Here is a 15,706-nt window from a genome sequence, read left to right as displayed (position 1 = left end):
AACAGTATTATTTAGCTGTGATCTTCTGTAAGGGCAAGGGACGCAGGCGGGATGCTCCATATTTTGACCAGGAAATTTCCTGCTTAATCCTACCTTAGTCTAATATACTTCAAACAGGACATTGAAAACAATCTAAAACGAAACCAATACAATTCAAATATGTACGTTTCTAAAAAAGGAAGTTTAATTTATTTCGGCGGCAAGTTAGAGGTTTCTTGTTACTTAGCATTAAAGTAACACCAGAAAGTCCAGAGTAACCTGGCGGGCTAGAGCCCATAATAATGACTCAAAAAAAATCAAGTTTTTTAGGTCGGGCCAGCGTACAGCTCACCTGATGATAAGTGATTACCGTAGCTTATAGACGCCTGCAACACCAGAAGGATCGCATGTGCGTTGACGACCCTACCCCTAAACCGCCCAGGTGCTCTGGCCACCTTACCACAGGAACACAACACTGATTGAAAGTGATCTTCTGTAAGGTCAAGGTACTTCTCCAGGCCGGCTGTTCCAGATTTTGAGCAGGATATATTATGCTTCGCCCTACCTCTGTTAGTTAAGTTTCATAGCAGTTTGTTTAGTAATTTCGTTCTCGATATATGATCATTATTGTTAGCGCCATAGTCTGGGGTACCCGTTTTCATCATCATCACTTCAGCCTATCGCAGCGCAGTCCACTGCTGGACATAGGCCTCCACAAGTCCGCACCAAAATTTGCGTGTGTTAGTAATAACCACGCTGGGCAGGCAGGTGGGTGACAGCAGGGCTGGCTTTGTCGCACCGAAGACGCTACTACCCGTCTACGGCCTGTGTATTTGAAAGCCAGCAGTTGGATGGTTATCCCGCCATCGGTCGGCTTTATAAGTTCCAAGGTGGTATTGGAACTGTGTTATCCCTTAGTCGCCTCTTACGACACCCACGGGAAGAGAGGGGGTGGCTAATTCTTTACTGCTGTAACCACGCTTTAAACACGTTTATTTAATGTGTGTTTTTGCGAACGAAAAAAAGCGGTCATTCAATTACATCGGCTAGTAATGCAACATAGGTAGAAACGATGAAAATAAATCCGATAAAAAAAAAAGGGAAAACCCAGTAAAAAGATATGAGGATAACACACATGACACATAAACAATAAAAATAAAAAATACAGACTAATTTAGAACATCCTCCGCTTTTTGAAGTCGGTTAAAAATCACAGTGACCATGAAAAGTTTAAAATCTTATTACAATACACTTTTGATACAACAATAGTTCCTTATCACCTACTTTGTTTGCTTATCACTCTTCGACACTTCGAAGGCGGAAGGAACGTTGATTAAACCAGAGAGCCCTTGTCTCATACTCGTACACTTCTTAAATTACACATCAAATACATTTGAGTATAATCACGACATTAATCTGCTTGATATAGGTATAGTTAATGTAATATTAACTCATCAACTATCGTCAGAAGCAGAAAATTTTGTATCGTATTTATAACTTAGCATGTAGAGGGTTTCATTTTTTTTATGACACTAGGTCGGCAAACAAGCGTACGGCTCACCTGATGGTAAGTGATTACCGTAGCTTATAGACGCCAGCAAAACCAGAAGCATCGCAAGCGCGTTGCCGACCCAATCCCCAATCCCCCCAGGAGCTCTGGTCACCTTACTCACCAACAGGAACACAATACTGCTTGAAAACAGTATTATTTTGCTGTGTTCTTCTGTAAGGTCGAGGTACTAACCTAGTCGGGCTGCTCCATATTTTGAGCAGGAAATTCCTGCTGTGCCCTACCTCAGTTAATTCATCTTTAATATTTGAACAAACCCACTTTAAGTATTTAAGAAAATAAGAACCAAACCCACGCACCACTACATAAATGACACTAGAGATTAGTGCAAAATAAAAATATTGTTATTTGTTGCATAGCACTGGGTACATTAACAAAGTTTGTAATGTACCTACAGTTAATATTACAGCATTTTGAAATTTTAAGCTCCCATTTTTTTTTGCAAATGTATAATTTTTTGATGTTTCAGTGTGTGAAATAAATATTTTCTTTCCATTTCAAGGGTTTTATTTAAATAAAATTTAAGATTTACTGTTCCATTATAAGATTTAATGAATGAAAGCTGTGGTCGTGTTATAATTGTATGTTGTTGGTGTTATAATGTCGAGGGTCCGAAAATACACGATATTTATCGTATATTATACACAAGCACAAACGTCCCGACAACAGAAAATGTTCGCCATGAGGATGAGAGGGAATGGAACCTGCGACTGCCAGCGCAAAAGCCAGTGCTATCAATAACACCAATGATAGGTACGCCGTGGACTTTCTAATGAACAATTGAATATTTTTTTCACCACTCTATTTCAGAATTAAATCCGAATCCATTCGTTTAAGACCATTATTCTCTGCACTTAGCTATCACTATATCTACACACGGGTATGATGCAACCGGTAAATAGTTTCAATATTGACTTGTAGTGTTGGAATAGTTTCGTTGGAGAGACGTCAACTATGAGTGTAATTTAAATTTGAACACAGTACCTATAAATGTACTAAATACAATACAGTATTTTAAAAATAGATATACCTGCGTTGTCTTCACCTGGAAAGCTTACCACTTTGTTTTCTTGATGATCGCCTTTACAGACTGAGTAGGAGATCCGATAATGGATGAAAATCGTTTTATATTTATTTTAGTATACTAGCAGTGTCCGCGACTTCGTCCGAAAAGTTATTGTTCAGTTCGTAGAGATTCAAAATAATTCTAAATAAATAATTCTAAAATAATCGTAGCCTAAGTTACTCCTTATTACATCAGCTAGGTAATCTGCCAGTGAATGTCCCGTGGAAATCGGTCTAGCCGTTTCAGAGATTAGCCGGAACAAACAGACAGACAGACAGACAAAAATTATAAAAAATGTTATTTTGGTATATGTATCGTGTATACATCCATATGTATTTAGTAAAAAGCGGTTATTTTAGTATTACAAACAGACACTCCTATTTTATTTATTTGTATAGATGCATATACGAGTTTAAATGACAAATTTAGTACCTGCTGATAGTATGAAGTTTGTAGAAAATGCAACCTTTTGGTTATTTATTATTTTCCTGGCATAACTACACAGGATTGGCAGGTATGAACAGGTATATTATATATATTGGTACTACTTACTTTCACCCACATCTTTAATAAATAAATCTTACATCAAAATGAGCGCAGTTTCATTGCGAATACGATAACATAGAATTTGCCTGCTCAAATCTGGTTTGAATGGTGCTTGGCGAATATAATATAGTCTGGCCAGGAATTTTCCAGCTAAAGATTTCGCAATTTATCTTTAACACAAAGTAGTCAGTCAGTAAGTTCAGCCTATTGCACTGACATAGGCCTTCCATAGTTCGCGCCAGCCAACCCGGTTTTCCGCAATCCTCATCCAGCGTACACCGGCAATCTTACGTAGATCGTCGGTCCAATGGGCCGGAGGACGTCTCACTCTGCGTTTGCCAAGACGCGGTCTCCACTCCATAAACATAAAGTAGATAGCAAAATAATTTTTATCCATTAAGCAGATGGGTGAAGTTCATGTCAAGTTCGGATCTTAGAATATAAGTAACGAATTTTCGTATTATTAATATCTATATTTATCCAGAATAAACATAAATATGTTTACCTAAGTATAAATCTTATATGGATGCAATTAGTTGTCTAAAATCATTTTTAAAAGAAATTAAAGATTGTACTTTTTTTTCGAAACTAAGTACTGTGAATGAATTTTAGCCTGATTTGAGTTCATACTGCAAGGTAGGATACTTGGGCATTTTTTTATCCCACAATTCACTTTGGTTTGCTTGGATGAGGTAATGAAAATCAACATATATAATCGCAAACGAGAGTAACTGTAGTTTGTATGGGTATTGTTATTAAATAGTCAAGTAGCATAACAACATGAGACCGATACAAAATTGCGGATTAGAAATAAAGTACAGCTCATCATCAATGTAAGATTGTTTGTTCGAGGAACGTGTCGGAACGTGCAATTTCTTGTCACGATTTGGCAGAAACCTTCCCCGAGCGGAGCTGTGGGCGGTGCTTGTTGATCAGAACGTTTCAAAACAAACTCGAATATTTTAATGTTGATTCGAAAGTAACGATTTAGTCATGTTTTCCTTATTAATATCCGTTAGTCGATAATTCCTAAAAATAAATTTTTGAAGTAAAACTTCTTTACGTACGCTTGACTTGGGGAGTAAGCTGGTGAATGCGTGACGAGAGCGTTACGAAAAGTGTGATCGGGCGAGGCAAACGGAGAGGAGCAAGAGAGAGGTGCGAGCACACATTTTCTTTCTCTCTTTCTCTCACAGCCAGTTACGTTTCGTGAATCTAAGACACAGTGCAGATCTACTGCTAAGGAAGTTTTACTTCAGTCGTGTGGTCTAAAGCACACTCGTTTTTTTAAACAACTTTAGACGATTACAATTCAGCCTGTAATATCTCACTGCTGGGCAAAGGTCTCTTTCTCCGTTTAGAAGGGTCGGAGCTATTTTCACTACGCTGCTTCATTGCGGGTTGGCGGATATATTTCCTTCTATGAGTAACAATCGCTATCGAGTGCCTTTAATATTGTTTTCAAGCAGTATTCTGTTCCTGTTGGTGAGTAAGGTGACCAGAGCTCCTGGGGGAATTGGGAATTGGGTCGGCAACGCGCTTGCGATGCTTCTGGTGTTGCAGGCGTCTATAAGGTACGGTAATCTCTTACCATCAGGTGAGCCGTACGCTTGTGCTGACCTAGTGATATAAAAAAAAAATGTTAACCGGAATCGACTGCTTAACATGCTCTACAAGGCACGTTGGGGAAACTCACAAAGACAGACAGCCAGACCAGAAACAAACATTTGTACAAATATAAATAGCCATCCCGAGCGGGAATTGAACCTACAATCGCCGGTGTGTGAGCGGTCCACACAGTACACGCACAATTACACCAGAACGATGTCTTTACAATTTTAGATAGCGTTTTGTTTTGATTACTTACGTAACTTTATAAATAAATTATGCGAAATATATAATACAAGCAAGCCACCCCGGCTTCGCACGGTTGCAAATACTATCAGAGTTCCTCTACTATATTATGCGTGTGTTATACATATAAACCTTCATCTGGAATCACTCTATTTATTAAAGAAAGCCGCATCAAAATCAGTTTCTTAGTTTTTAGCCGACTTCCAAAAAAGGAGGAGGTTCTCAATTTGACTGTATTTTTTTTAAAGATCTAAGCAGACGGCGGGAAGCGACTTTGTTTTATACTATGTACTGATAAGAAGGTTGCGTTAGTTTTCATCCACAAAGTAGGCAAAAAGCGTTTGATAGTAAGCAGCAAAGGTAAGCAGTTATCATAGACTACGGACGCTTGCAACACCCAGGAGAATCAAAACTGCTTTATCGACCTTTCAGTCCATCTTAACTCTGTACATACTTTATAATAAAGGAAAATTATTGTCATTATTTTAAGTGTATTTTGTGCTATAAATCATCGTTAAATCCAAATGCCGGTGTATAATGGAACTCGTCAAACAATTACTCCATGTAACTGACAATGTAAAATTATTTATTACATGATGCAACATCTATTTATTTGAACAGTGCATGCTATAATAACTCCAACACGACATTATGTACTGTTTGACGACCTCAAAATACATAAAATGCAAACATCTCGTATTTTATTGTCTGAGCGCTCGGGTGTGTGAATACTATGTTCGATGATAGTTAACATATCCTGAACAGAGTTAGACAATATGCTGCAAATGATAAATATATTGAAAGCTAGATATGTATCTCATTCGTCATAAATAGCCTAAATACTTTGTCATACTTACTAGACTGTATAAATTTGAAATTTACATTGTACATTCAATTTTTGCTCACCAGTTGGACGTCTTAAATTCAATCAATCAATAAAATCGTGTGCAAGTATTATTACTTGTGTTACTTTTAAACACACATGTAAGTTGCCTGTAGTTTATCGACGATGAACGATTTTGCGTGTTTCTGGAACAGACGAACACAACACACAGTGATCGTCCAATGGTCGAAATTCAACCGTAATTAAATTATAAGTTTGAACATTATTAAGGTGCTGTTGTCAAAGACTATACTTCTATAATAATAAACAAAAGAGTCTATATGCGTGTATGTGTCAAATACATGGTAGTTTGTGTAAATTTTTTTTAATTTAAATTATTTTAAAAAAAATATTAACATTCTGCACTCCTTCTCTATATAAACTATAAGTGTGCGAGATTTCATACTCCTCCGTCCGCGCAATTTTCGTAAAAAGGGGTACAAAATTTTTGCTTCACGTATTTCACGTATTTTATATTCACAAAATTTCAAATATTTTTCTCAATTTGATCGCAGCACTAACTATCGGGACAAACTAAAATTAAAATAGATTATTTAATATTTGATGCTGCGATGGTAGCGCAGTCTACCGGATTCAATGTAAAACATTCCAAAATTAACAACTACTTATAAATAAAAAATTAGTTAAATAAACATTGTCCAGTGGACCAAATTGTGAATCTAAACCATCCTCGAATCCCCTTGAACTCACATAAAAAATTTCATCAAAATCGGTCCAGCCGTCTAGGAGGAGTTCAGTGACATACACACGCACACAAGAACGTATCATTTACAGGTACTGTAAACGAATTTCAATATTACTCAAAAGATTTATACACATACTAGTAATAAATAGCGCTAATATAATTTTGTATTATATTACCTACATAATATATTACAAGTTATTCTAATTCCATTGTTCTGAACTTGGCCTCTTCCGCTATTATTCCAACGAGATATGTAACAGATGCGAGCGCCTTGATCGATCGTCGCCACATTCTTTCAGGCTGAAGGCTGTATTAGTCACTGAAACTGGCCTGAATAAGTGATTATTCATCAGGAAAACTCGCATGCATGTCATGTGATATATAACTCATTATCAGTAGGTATATCAAATTTATAAGAAAATTTTTACTCATTTTTAATTCAACGTCTGATTTATAAAAATTTCACAGAATTACTTTTACAGTAATTTTCTTTCTGTAGTGCCTGCAATAATTAAATAAAGTTAACAGTTATTTTTTACTAGCTGCTGCCCGCGACGTCGTTTTCGTGAACGCTATACCTACAACAAAAAAATACATACGATTACACCTACACGTTGATACAGAATGCGTTGAAAAAATAAAGGTTCTCCGTAGGTGATAGCGTGATAATATGTAGCCTATATGTTGACCCGACTTCTTAATAATATTCGTGCCAAATTTGAAGTAAATCCATATAGTACTTTTTGAGTTTATCCCGGACATACATACAGACAAACAGACAAACAGACAAAAATTCAAAAAACTATATTTTTTGGCTTCGGTATCGATTGTAGATCATACATCAATTTATCGATGAAGCCTATATGCTATATACTATAAAGCTAAGGCCAATAGGAGCGGAGCACCAATGAAGAATGTTTCAAAATCGTTTTTTTCCTTATAAGAGCTTCCGCTGCGTGCCTTGCGTAAAAGTAAATCATTTGCAAAAATCATGTATGACAGAATTGTTCCTATTTCACGCGGACGAAGTCGCGAGTAGAAGCTAGTTTTACATATAATTCATTATTAATATGTTCCATATTTCAAATCTATGTAAACGGTTACTGCGTCTCAAGGTTTAATCGGTTTTCTGATGCATAAATTATAACATAATTATTATGTCCCAATTATATAAACAACAGTTTTATGTAGTATATATCTCGTCTGTATTATTATTCAATTAGCGCTGATGTTATTATTATGTAAAAGCTTTTAGACTTAGTTTTGTATACGGTTTTTTTTTTACGATTTAACTACAATTTTTTTTTATTGAATAATGTCTCCACTTCTCATACATAGTATCATCATCATCACAGCAGCCTTTCGCAGTCCACTGCTGGACATAGGCCTCCATAAGTTCACGCCAAAAATGGCATGAATTCATATGTTTTGCCCATAGTCACTGGTAAATCAAACAACGAGTACACGGTGTAACGTTTATTTTAAGACTGATTTGACACAATAAGGAACTTTAGCACAGACGACAAACTATTGCCACAGATAATATAAAGAAATCCTAATCACATATATAACAGTCACCACGCTGGGCAGGCGGGTTGGTGACCGCAGGGCTGTCTGTCTTCGGCTTGTGTATTTCAAAGCCAGCAGGTGGATGGTTATCCCACCATCGGTTGGCCTTTTAAGTTCCAAGGTAGTAGTGGAACTGTGTGTAAGGGGTACCTTAGTCGCCTCTTACGACACCCATGGGAAGAGAGGGGGTGGCTATATTCTTTGATGCCTTAACCACACAGCACACATAGTATAATTCTTTTTATACAATTAGGTCGGCAAACAAGCGTACGGCTCACCTGATGGTAGCGATTACCTTTGCTTATAGATGCCTGAAACACCAAAAGCATAGCAAGCGCGTTGCTGATCCTACGTCCAATCCTGACCCCAGGAGCTCTGGTCACCTTACCACAGAAACACGGATACTACTTGAAAATAGTATTATTTAGCTGTGATCTTCTATAAGGTCGAGGTACTACCCCAATTGGGCTGCTACTGATTTTCTATTTTACTCTACTTCAATGATTACATTTCCAACTTTCTACGCATGTAAATCAGCGAGGAACGATTATTTAACGTAACAAAAACAGACAAATAAACATAACTTTTAGTAAAACACATAATTGTTATTGATTGATTACATTGTTTATTCCGTAAAATTATAATTTACATAAAATGATAACATAATAAAACGGTACAGAGCTAGAGCGCGATTAATAAGCACTTACATCATAATCTTTAGTTGACCGTTAGGTATTAAGTGGGATTAGATAAAGTCATTCTGAAACACAAGCTTGGACTTATTGTTAGAAAATCGTGTTTCCTTGCAAACGCAAAAAAAAAACTTTAATTACATCGACAAACAATAAATACAACACGAAAAATAGTCAAGTAAATACGCGATAACAAGGATAACTCTGATTTTTTTTTCTTTGTATTATTGTACTGTTTGTTTCCTAAAAAAACTCAAAAAGTGGTCATCAGATCTCGATCAAATTCAAAAGAGACTACATGACAAGCATAAGCTTTCGATTAAAATAACAATAATCGCAGTCGGTACACAAAGTGAAAAGTTCGAATTGGGAATCTCGTCCTTTTTGAAGTCGGTTAAAAAGAATAGCCGTCGCGCGCGGTTTGTCCCCACTTTGACTTATTAATCCGAATATGAATATAAATAGGCCGAATCTTTGTAAGTAAGTGCGGTTTGAAGAGACGTTCGACGAGAAAAAGGTCCTCTGGTCATTCGGCGGTTGATTGACAAAAATGGTTATTCTTTTTATGTATTTTAATCCGAAGTTTATAGAAATAGTCTGACTAGCAAAAATTTTAATAGCCAATTAGAAATATAATTACGGAACTTTTTTAATATCATAGTTCCGTGTGTGGGTAGCAAAAAATTATATATATAAAACGAATAATTACGAAACTCAAAAGAAAGTTTTTGTATGAGTATTTTTGTTTGAAAGTGATTATTTCGCTGACCTTTTAAATTCTTTTTCTAGGTATCTATATATATAAAATAAATGTTTGTTTGTATGTTCTTGATTGATCTTTATAGAATCGTAAACTATGCATTTGATTATGTCATTTGATCATCTTCGGTAAAGTGTTGTGCATGAGCCCACAAAGTTTTTTGAGTTTGAACGACCAAAAAAAAAAAATTAAAAAAAAATGTAGCAACGCGCGCAGGGTACAGCTAGTAATTGATAGAAAAACTCCTATCTAATATCTGAAATCATCTATTATAGTAATATCTTCTGTTTAATACGTGAAGCAAAAACTTTGTACCTCCTTTTACAAAAATTGCGCGGACGGAGGAGTCTGAAAATGCGCACCCTTAAAGTTTATATAGAGAAGTGCAGAATGCTAATATTTTTTAAAAATTATTATTATATTATGTACAACTTCACGGGAATAAGATGTTTATGTGCCGTCACTTAAATACAAAAAGTAGTATTACAGATTTATACATTTTTACTCATTACAGAGTATTACACATTTTTGGCAATGACATTAAAAGTAGATATACGTGATACTTAATTTATTTTTATAGCTACATGTTACGTTAAAATGAAAATAATGATTTATAATACAGTATTATAGCCCGTCTAGGACACGGGTATAACAGAAAAACAGTTTATTACTTGTCCTGTAAAATTTACTTTTCTTTATAACGATTTTGTTCTCCGGGGGCGTCGGTATAATTATATACTCTTTTGTTTATTATTATAGAAGTACTAGCTGACTTTGCAAACGTTGTCTTGCCGCTAAACGCTATTAAAAAATAGGGGTTGCTGGTAGAAGTGCGAAAATTTAGGGTTGTATGTAGTTTTTAACGCCAAATCATAATAAAATAAAGAATAAATAATTTATCAAAAATTAAAAAAAAATTAGGGGTAGACTACCCTTAATATTTAGGGGTATGAAAAATAGATGTTGTTCAATTCTCAGACCTACCCAATATGCACACAAAATTTCATGAGAATCGGTCGAGCCGTTTCGGAGGAGTTTAACTACACACACCGCGACACGAGAATTTTTAACCGACTTCCAAAAAAGGAGGAGGTTCTCAATTCGACTGTATTTTTTTTTTTTTTTTTTTTTTTTTTTATGTATGTTACATCAGAACTTTTGACTGGGTGGACCAATTTCGACAAATTTTCTTTTAATCGAAAGGTAGTGTGTGCCAATTGGTCCCATTTAAATTTATTTGAGATCTAACAACTACTTTTCGAGCTATATCTAATAATGCGTTTTTACTTGACGCTTTTTTCGTCGACCTGCGTTGTATTATACCGCATAACTTTCTACTGGATATACGGATTTTGATAATTCTTTTTTTGTTGGAAAGGAGATATCCTAAGTTTAGTACCATGATAAGAAAACCAGGATCTGATGATGGGATCCCAGAGAAATTGATGGAAATTCTTGAAAATCCGCAATAACTTTTTACTGGGTGTACCGATTTTGATAATTTTTTTTGTGTTGGAAATAAGATATCCTTAGTTTAGTACCATGATAAGGAAACCAGGATCTGATGATGAGATCCCAGAGAAACCGAGGGAACTTCTTGAAAATCCGCAATAACTTTTGACTGGTGTACCGATTTTAATAATTTTTAATTTAATCGAAAGCTGATGTTTGTCATGTGGTCACATATAAATTTTATTGAGATCTGATAACTACTTTTTGAGTAATCTTTGATAACGCGTCGTTACTTGACTATTTTTTCGTCGATCTACGTTGTATTACTCGTCAATGTAATTGAAGTCGGTTTTTTTTTCGTTTGCGAGCAAACACAATTATATATATTGGATAATCTTTGACAAAAGAACCTTAACAATGTTCGATATTATAATTTAAATTAATTATGTTCGAATTTCGACCACTGGTCGCCCAGTAGTACATATAATACAGACACTCATATAACTACACTATATCGGTATGTACAAATATATGATGTGATACGTATTTTAAATTATAATATTATAATCAAGGGATATATTCACACATTTTTATGATTCAAGACTGTTGAAAGCACCTGAACAAACAATGAACCTTCATGATCATATTCAATTCTTAAGAAAGCACTTAGTAATTTCCTGTATCTAAATATCTTAACGAACATAGGAGACCTAGATATATTAGAGTCACTTTAAGATGAGATGGCAAGTTGTTGCGCTAGCGTTTTAACAAATATTTGTAATAAATTTTATAATGATGTGGGGCACAGCAGTCAGCAGCATATAACCTGCTCAAAGATTAGAGCAGACCGTCCGGGAAAGTACCTTGACCTCACAGAAGATCACAGCTAAATAATACTGCTTTCAAGCAGTGTTGTGTTCCTGTGGTGAGTACGGTGACCAGAGCTCCTGGGGGAATTGGGGATTGGGTAGGCAACGCGCTTGCGATGTTTCTGGTGTTGCAGACGTCTATAAGCTACAGTACCATTATGTGAGCCGTACGCTTGTTTGACCTAGTTGTATAAAAAAATTAAGCTATGCTATTTTATACAATAATAGAAAAAAATCAAAAACAGTAAAATGTAATAGTTTATGATTTTCACAATATTTTTACATCATCAAATAAATATTATAAAGCTGACGTCAATGTTTGTTTTATTACTACTTACGTAGATACTCAGTACTTACAGTTCCATGGTACTTACAAGTAAATAGTTTTATAAGTATACCTTTTAAATCACTAAGGGTAGCACAAATCAAACAGCACATTTAAACTGGATTTAGATATTATATTTTAATGTACAGCTTAAAATATACTTCATATTTATATTAATAAAATAAATAACAAAACAATTTCAATTATTAAATAATGCGTTATCCAATAATCGCAGCTTGATACATGGACAGTACGAGAAAACCTATGGCGTAAATCACAAGAACGATATCCATGGCAGTTGCGAATAGTTCCCTGGATATATTATTTTGAGCCAAACGTCTTATGTGACATCTCACATGGCTGCCTACTCTTCTCAAATGCGACAGAAGTAATTCTGCTGTATTTAATATTGTACTGAAAAAAAAGTATATGCAATAAACGCCACCTATTGCCGGTTTTGAAATCAATTGATAGAGGCAACTAACAGCGCCATTTAGTAACAGTCGTTGAAACTATTTGAAGGACTCAATTTGTATAAAAAATATTGTTTAACTTCACATAAACATCTCTCTACTAGATGGCGCTGTCAAACTATTTCATGTTTATATTACACTATAAGATAATAGATGGCGTTATTTGGCGAAGTAACTGGTTACCTTAAATAAAACCTTTTACCTTGGTGAACATCCCCATCGGTGAGTATTGTTCGCACTAAGGAATGGTAGCATCAAGGCCAGGATGTACCACATCCCTGGACTATCACTTGGAGTTGTGGTCGTGAGAGTCGAACGTTGAACAAACGCCAACCTTGTGACAAATACAATAATATCATTACTTAAAACTTTTTTTTTTATATCACTAGGTCGGAAAACAAGCGTACGGCTGATGGAAGCCTGACCATACCTGACTGTAATATATGAGATAGACCATAGATATACATACATAGATAGAATATATGAGATAGAGAGATAACCTGATGGTAAGCGATTACCGTAGCTTATAGACGCCTGCAACACCAGAAGCATCGCAAGCGCGTTGCCGACCCAATCCCCAATCCCCCCAGGAGCTCTGATCACCTTACTCACCAACAGGAACACAATACTGCTTGAAAACAGTATTATTTTGCTGTGATCTTTTGTAAGGTCGAGGTACTATCCCAGTCGGGCTGCTCCATATTTTGAGCAGGAAATTCCTGCTGTGCCCTACCTCAGTTAAATTAAATTAACTACCTATTAAATTTTTCATTTATTTCAGACAGTTATTGATATTAATTTTGTTACACAAAGTTTATTTGTTAAATATAATAAAGTTTTATACGATAAACGTTTTATACTGTTTTTAAATTGTAAAATATTCTATATTAAACTGTAAGTAATTAAAACTATACACTTTCTGAATAACTCAGTACCTGTTACCCTGAACGCCAGTACTCTCGGTGGGGGTGAGACCACCCCTGATCCAGCGATCCACATTTCTGCTGAAAACGCTCTGGTCACTGGCCAGGGTGTAGGAGGATGAGGGACTGGCCTAGAAACATTGCAATAAATTAAAGTAACAAAAAATAAATAAATAATATAAGCGGTTCACACTCAACGCCCCTCAGTAGGATTTTCTCGTGTGTCGGGTATCCGTAAACAATACAGAAGCACAAACGCCCAGATCACGACAAACATTTATATGCCCAATACAAATGTCTGTCGTGGATCGAACCGGCGACCGCCAGCTCAACAGCCAGTGCTATGACAGCTGCGCCAACGCGTAAACGCGTAAAAAATTAATTATCTTTTTCACACTTCACCTAAAAACTAGCAAATCGAGTTTGGTATGTCTAAATCTGCTTATGATGACAGATTTCAGGAAAATCTAAGAAAATCCTTACACGACACATGAATCTTGTGTGTTTCTGTATGTATGTATGAAACAATGAATATTAATTTCTGAAGAGTTTCAGCCGATTGGGATTTTTTTTTTTTTAATCATGGCATGTGGCGAGTTTAGACAACTACTTACTTCAATATAGCTTCAATATATTACCATATGCGAATACCTGTGAATGCCTTAGTCGAAATATACAATTTGTACTCATTTATAAGTCTTATGTGCTGTTGGTGTTCCAAATAAAATAAAATAGTTATGATTAGGTATATTTTCAGGTATGTTGTTATAGTTACCTGCGTTTTTTGGCTATCGGGTACTTCTGACGGTTGTAAAGTAGGCTCACGAAGCGATGGCTCCAGAGAACCTTCTATGAACTCCCTGGCTACATCCATATTTACATTATTTTGCAATATTTTCAATAAAATTTTAGTTTCGTGATTTTGCTGTAAATTATGTCTGTTTTATATTGATTATTAAATTAATTATTAAATACTAGCACACGCCAAAGTTTTATGGCGTGGCTAGTTATAATATAATGTTATATCATTTTTATTTATTTTTATCTTTTACAAAATGGCATGTAAAATTTTGAGTTAGTTCTTGACGGTGACATTTATTATTTTTAAATATTTTTAGCGTGTAATAGAGGTTCGATTAATTTGAGTTTACAAATATTTAAAAAATTTGAAATACAATGCTAGACATACACACAGTCGTCTGTTGCCAAATTTAGCACCTTAATGTGTATGTCTTAATTTGCTGTTTACTATACATTTATAATATATTTAAATATACCGTAAATGGTAACTTTGCCCGGATTTCGAAGTTTTAAAAAAGTAGGCAAACTTGAGATACATATAACATTGCCTATCTAAATATCTTTTAAAATAAATAACTATCAAAGCAAAAGTTTTGATACTTGTTATGATTATAGTTTTTTTCCACGGTATTTTTCACAAAGTCTTTAATTACTTTACGATATTATTATATATATGGTTCGGCAAAGTTGTGCAGGTCTCTCCAAATTTGCATACAAAAACGAATATGATGTAGGGTTGCCCATGATAGGTAAATAAAAGAAAATAAAATATCATATCGAAATGTATTTTTTGTATGAAATAAAATCAACAATGAAGAACATTTTTGTTTTACATAATAGGGTACTTACCTAAATTGTAACCAGTCTTTTCTTTGCATAAAAATCTTTAAGTAACAAAAAATATTCTTATTAAATAAATTGAGATTAAAATGAAAAGAAAAATACTTCCATCGTAATATTTTTGCTCTACTGTGTGGCTACGGTAGTAAAGAATATAGCCACCTCCTCTCTTCCCGTGGGTGTCGTAAGAGGCGACTAAGGGATAACACAGTTCCACTACCACCTTGGAACTTGAAAAGCCGACCGATGGCGGGATAACCATCTAATTGCTGGTTTTGAAATACACAGGCCGAAGACGGGCAGCAGCGTCTTCGGTGCGACAAAGCCAGCCCTGCGGATACGAACCCGTCTGCCCAGCGTGGTGACTATGGGCAAAACACATGAGTTTACGCCATTTT

General features: G+C 35.3%; 1 protein-coding gene across 1 annotated transcript; it reads right to left on the bottom strand.

Moving 5' to 3' along the window:
• Window positions 1–12,464: 12,464 nt before the first annotated feature.
• LOC123657965 lies at window positions 12,465–14,541 on the bottom strand. The gene is made up of 4 exons (XM_045593443.1): window positions 14,443–14,541; window positions 13,680–13,798; window positions 12,947–13,078; window positions 12,465–12,685 (listed from the first exon to the last, which is right to left on the bottom strand). The coding sequence occupies exons 1-4, from the start codon at window positions 14,539–14,541 to the stop codon at window positions 12,490–12,492; spliced, it is 546 nt and encodes a 181-aa protein (XP_045449399.1). The 3' UTR covers window positions 12,465–12,489.
• Window positions 14,542–15,706: the final 1,165 nt, after the last annotated feature.

The sequence above is a fragment of the Melitaea cinxia genome, chromosome 11, assembly GCF_905220565.1.
Source record: "Melitaea cinxia chromosome 11, ilMelCinx1.1, whole genome shotgun sequence".
Classification (NCBI taxonomy): Eukaryota; Metazoa; Arthropoda; class Insecta; order Lepidoptera; family Nymphalidae; genus Melitaea; species Melitaea cinxia.
The sequence above is the reverse complement of the archived record's forward strand: the minus strand, read 5'-3'. Positions and strand labels throughout refer to the sequence as shown.

What these genes read in the sequence shown, in the direction of transcription:
- LOC123657965 (XM_045593443.1), bottom strand. Translation starts at nt 14,541, where the DNA reads ATGGATGTAGCCAGGGAGTTCATAGAAGGTTCTCTGGAGCCATCGCTT. An exon ending in ACTGGCGTTCAGGGTAACAG is followed by an intron (nt 13,079 to 13,679) that starts GTACTGAGTTAT and finishes ATTTGTCACAAG; the next exon opens with GTTGGCGTTTGTTCAACGTT. An exon ending in CGATGGGGATGTTCACCAAG is followed by an intron (nt 12,686 to 12,946) that starts GTAAAAGGTTTT and finishes CTTTTTTTTCAG; the next exon opens with TACAATATTAAATACAGCAG.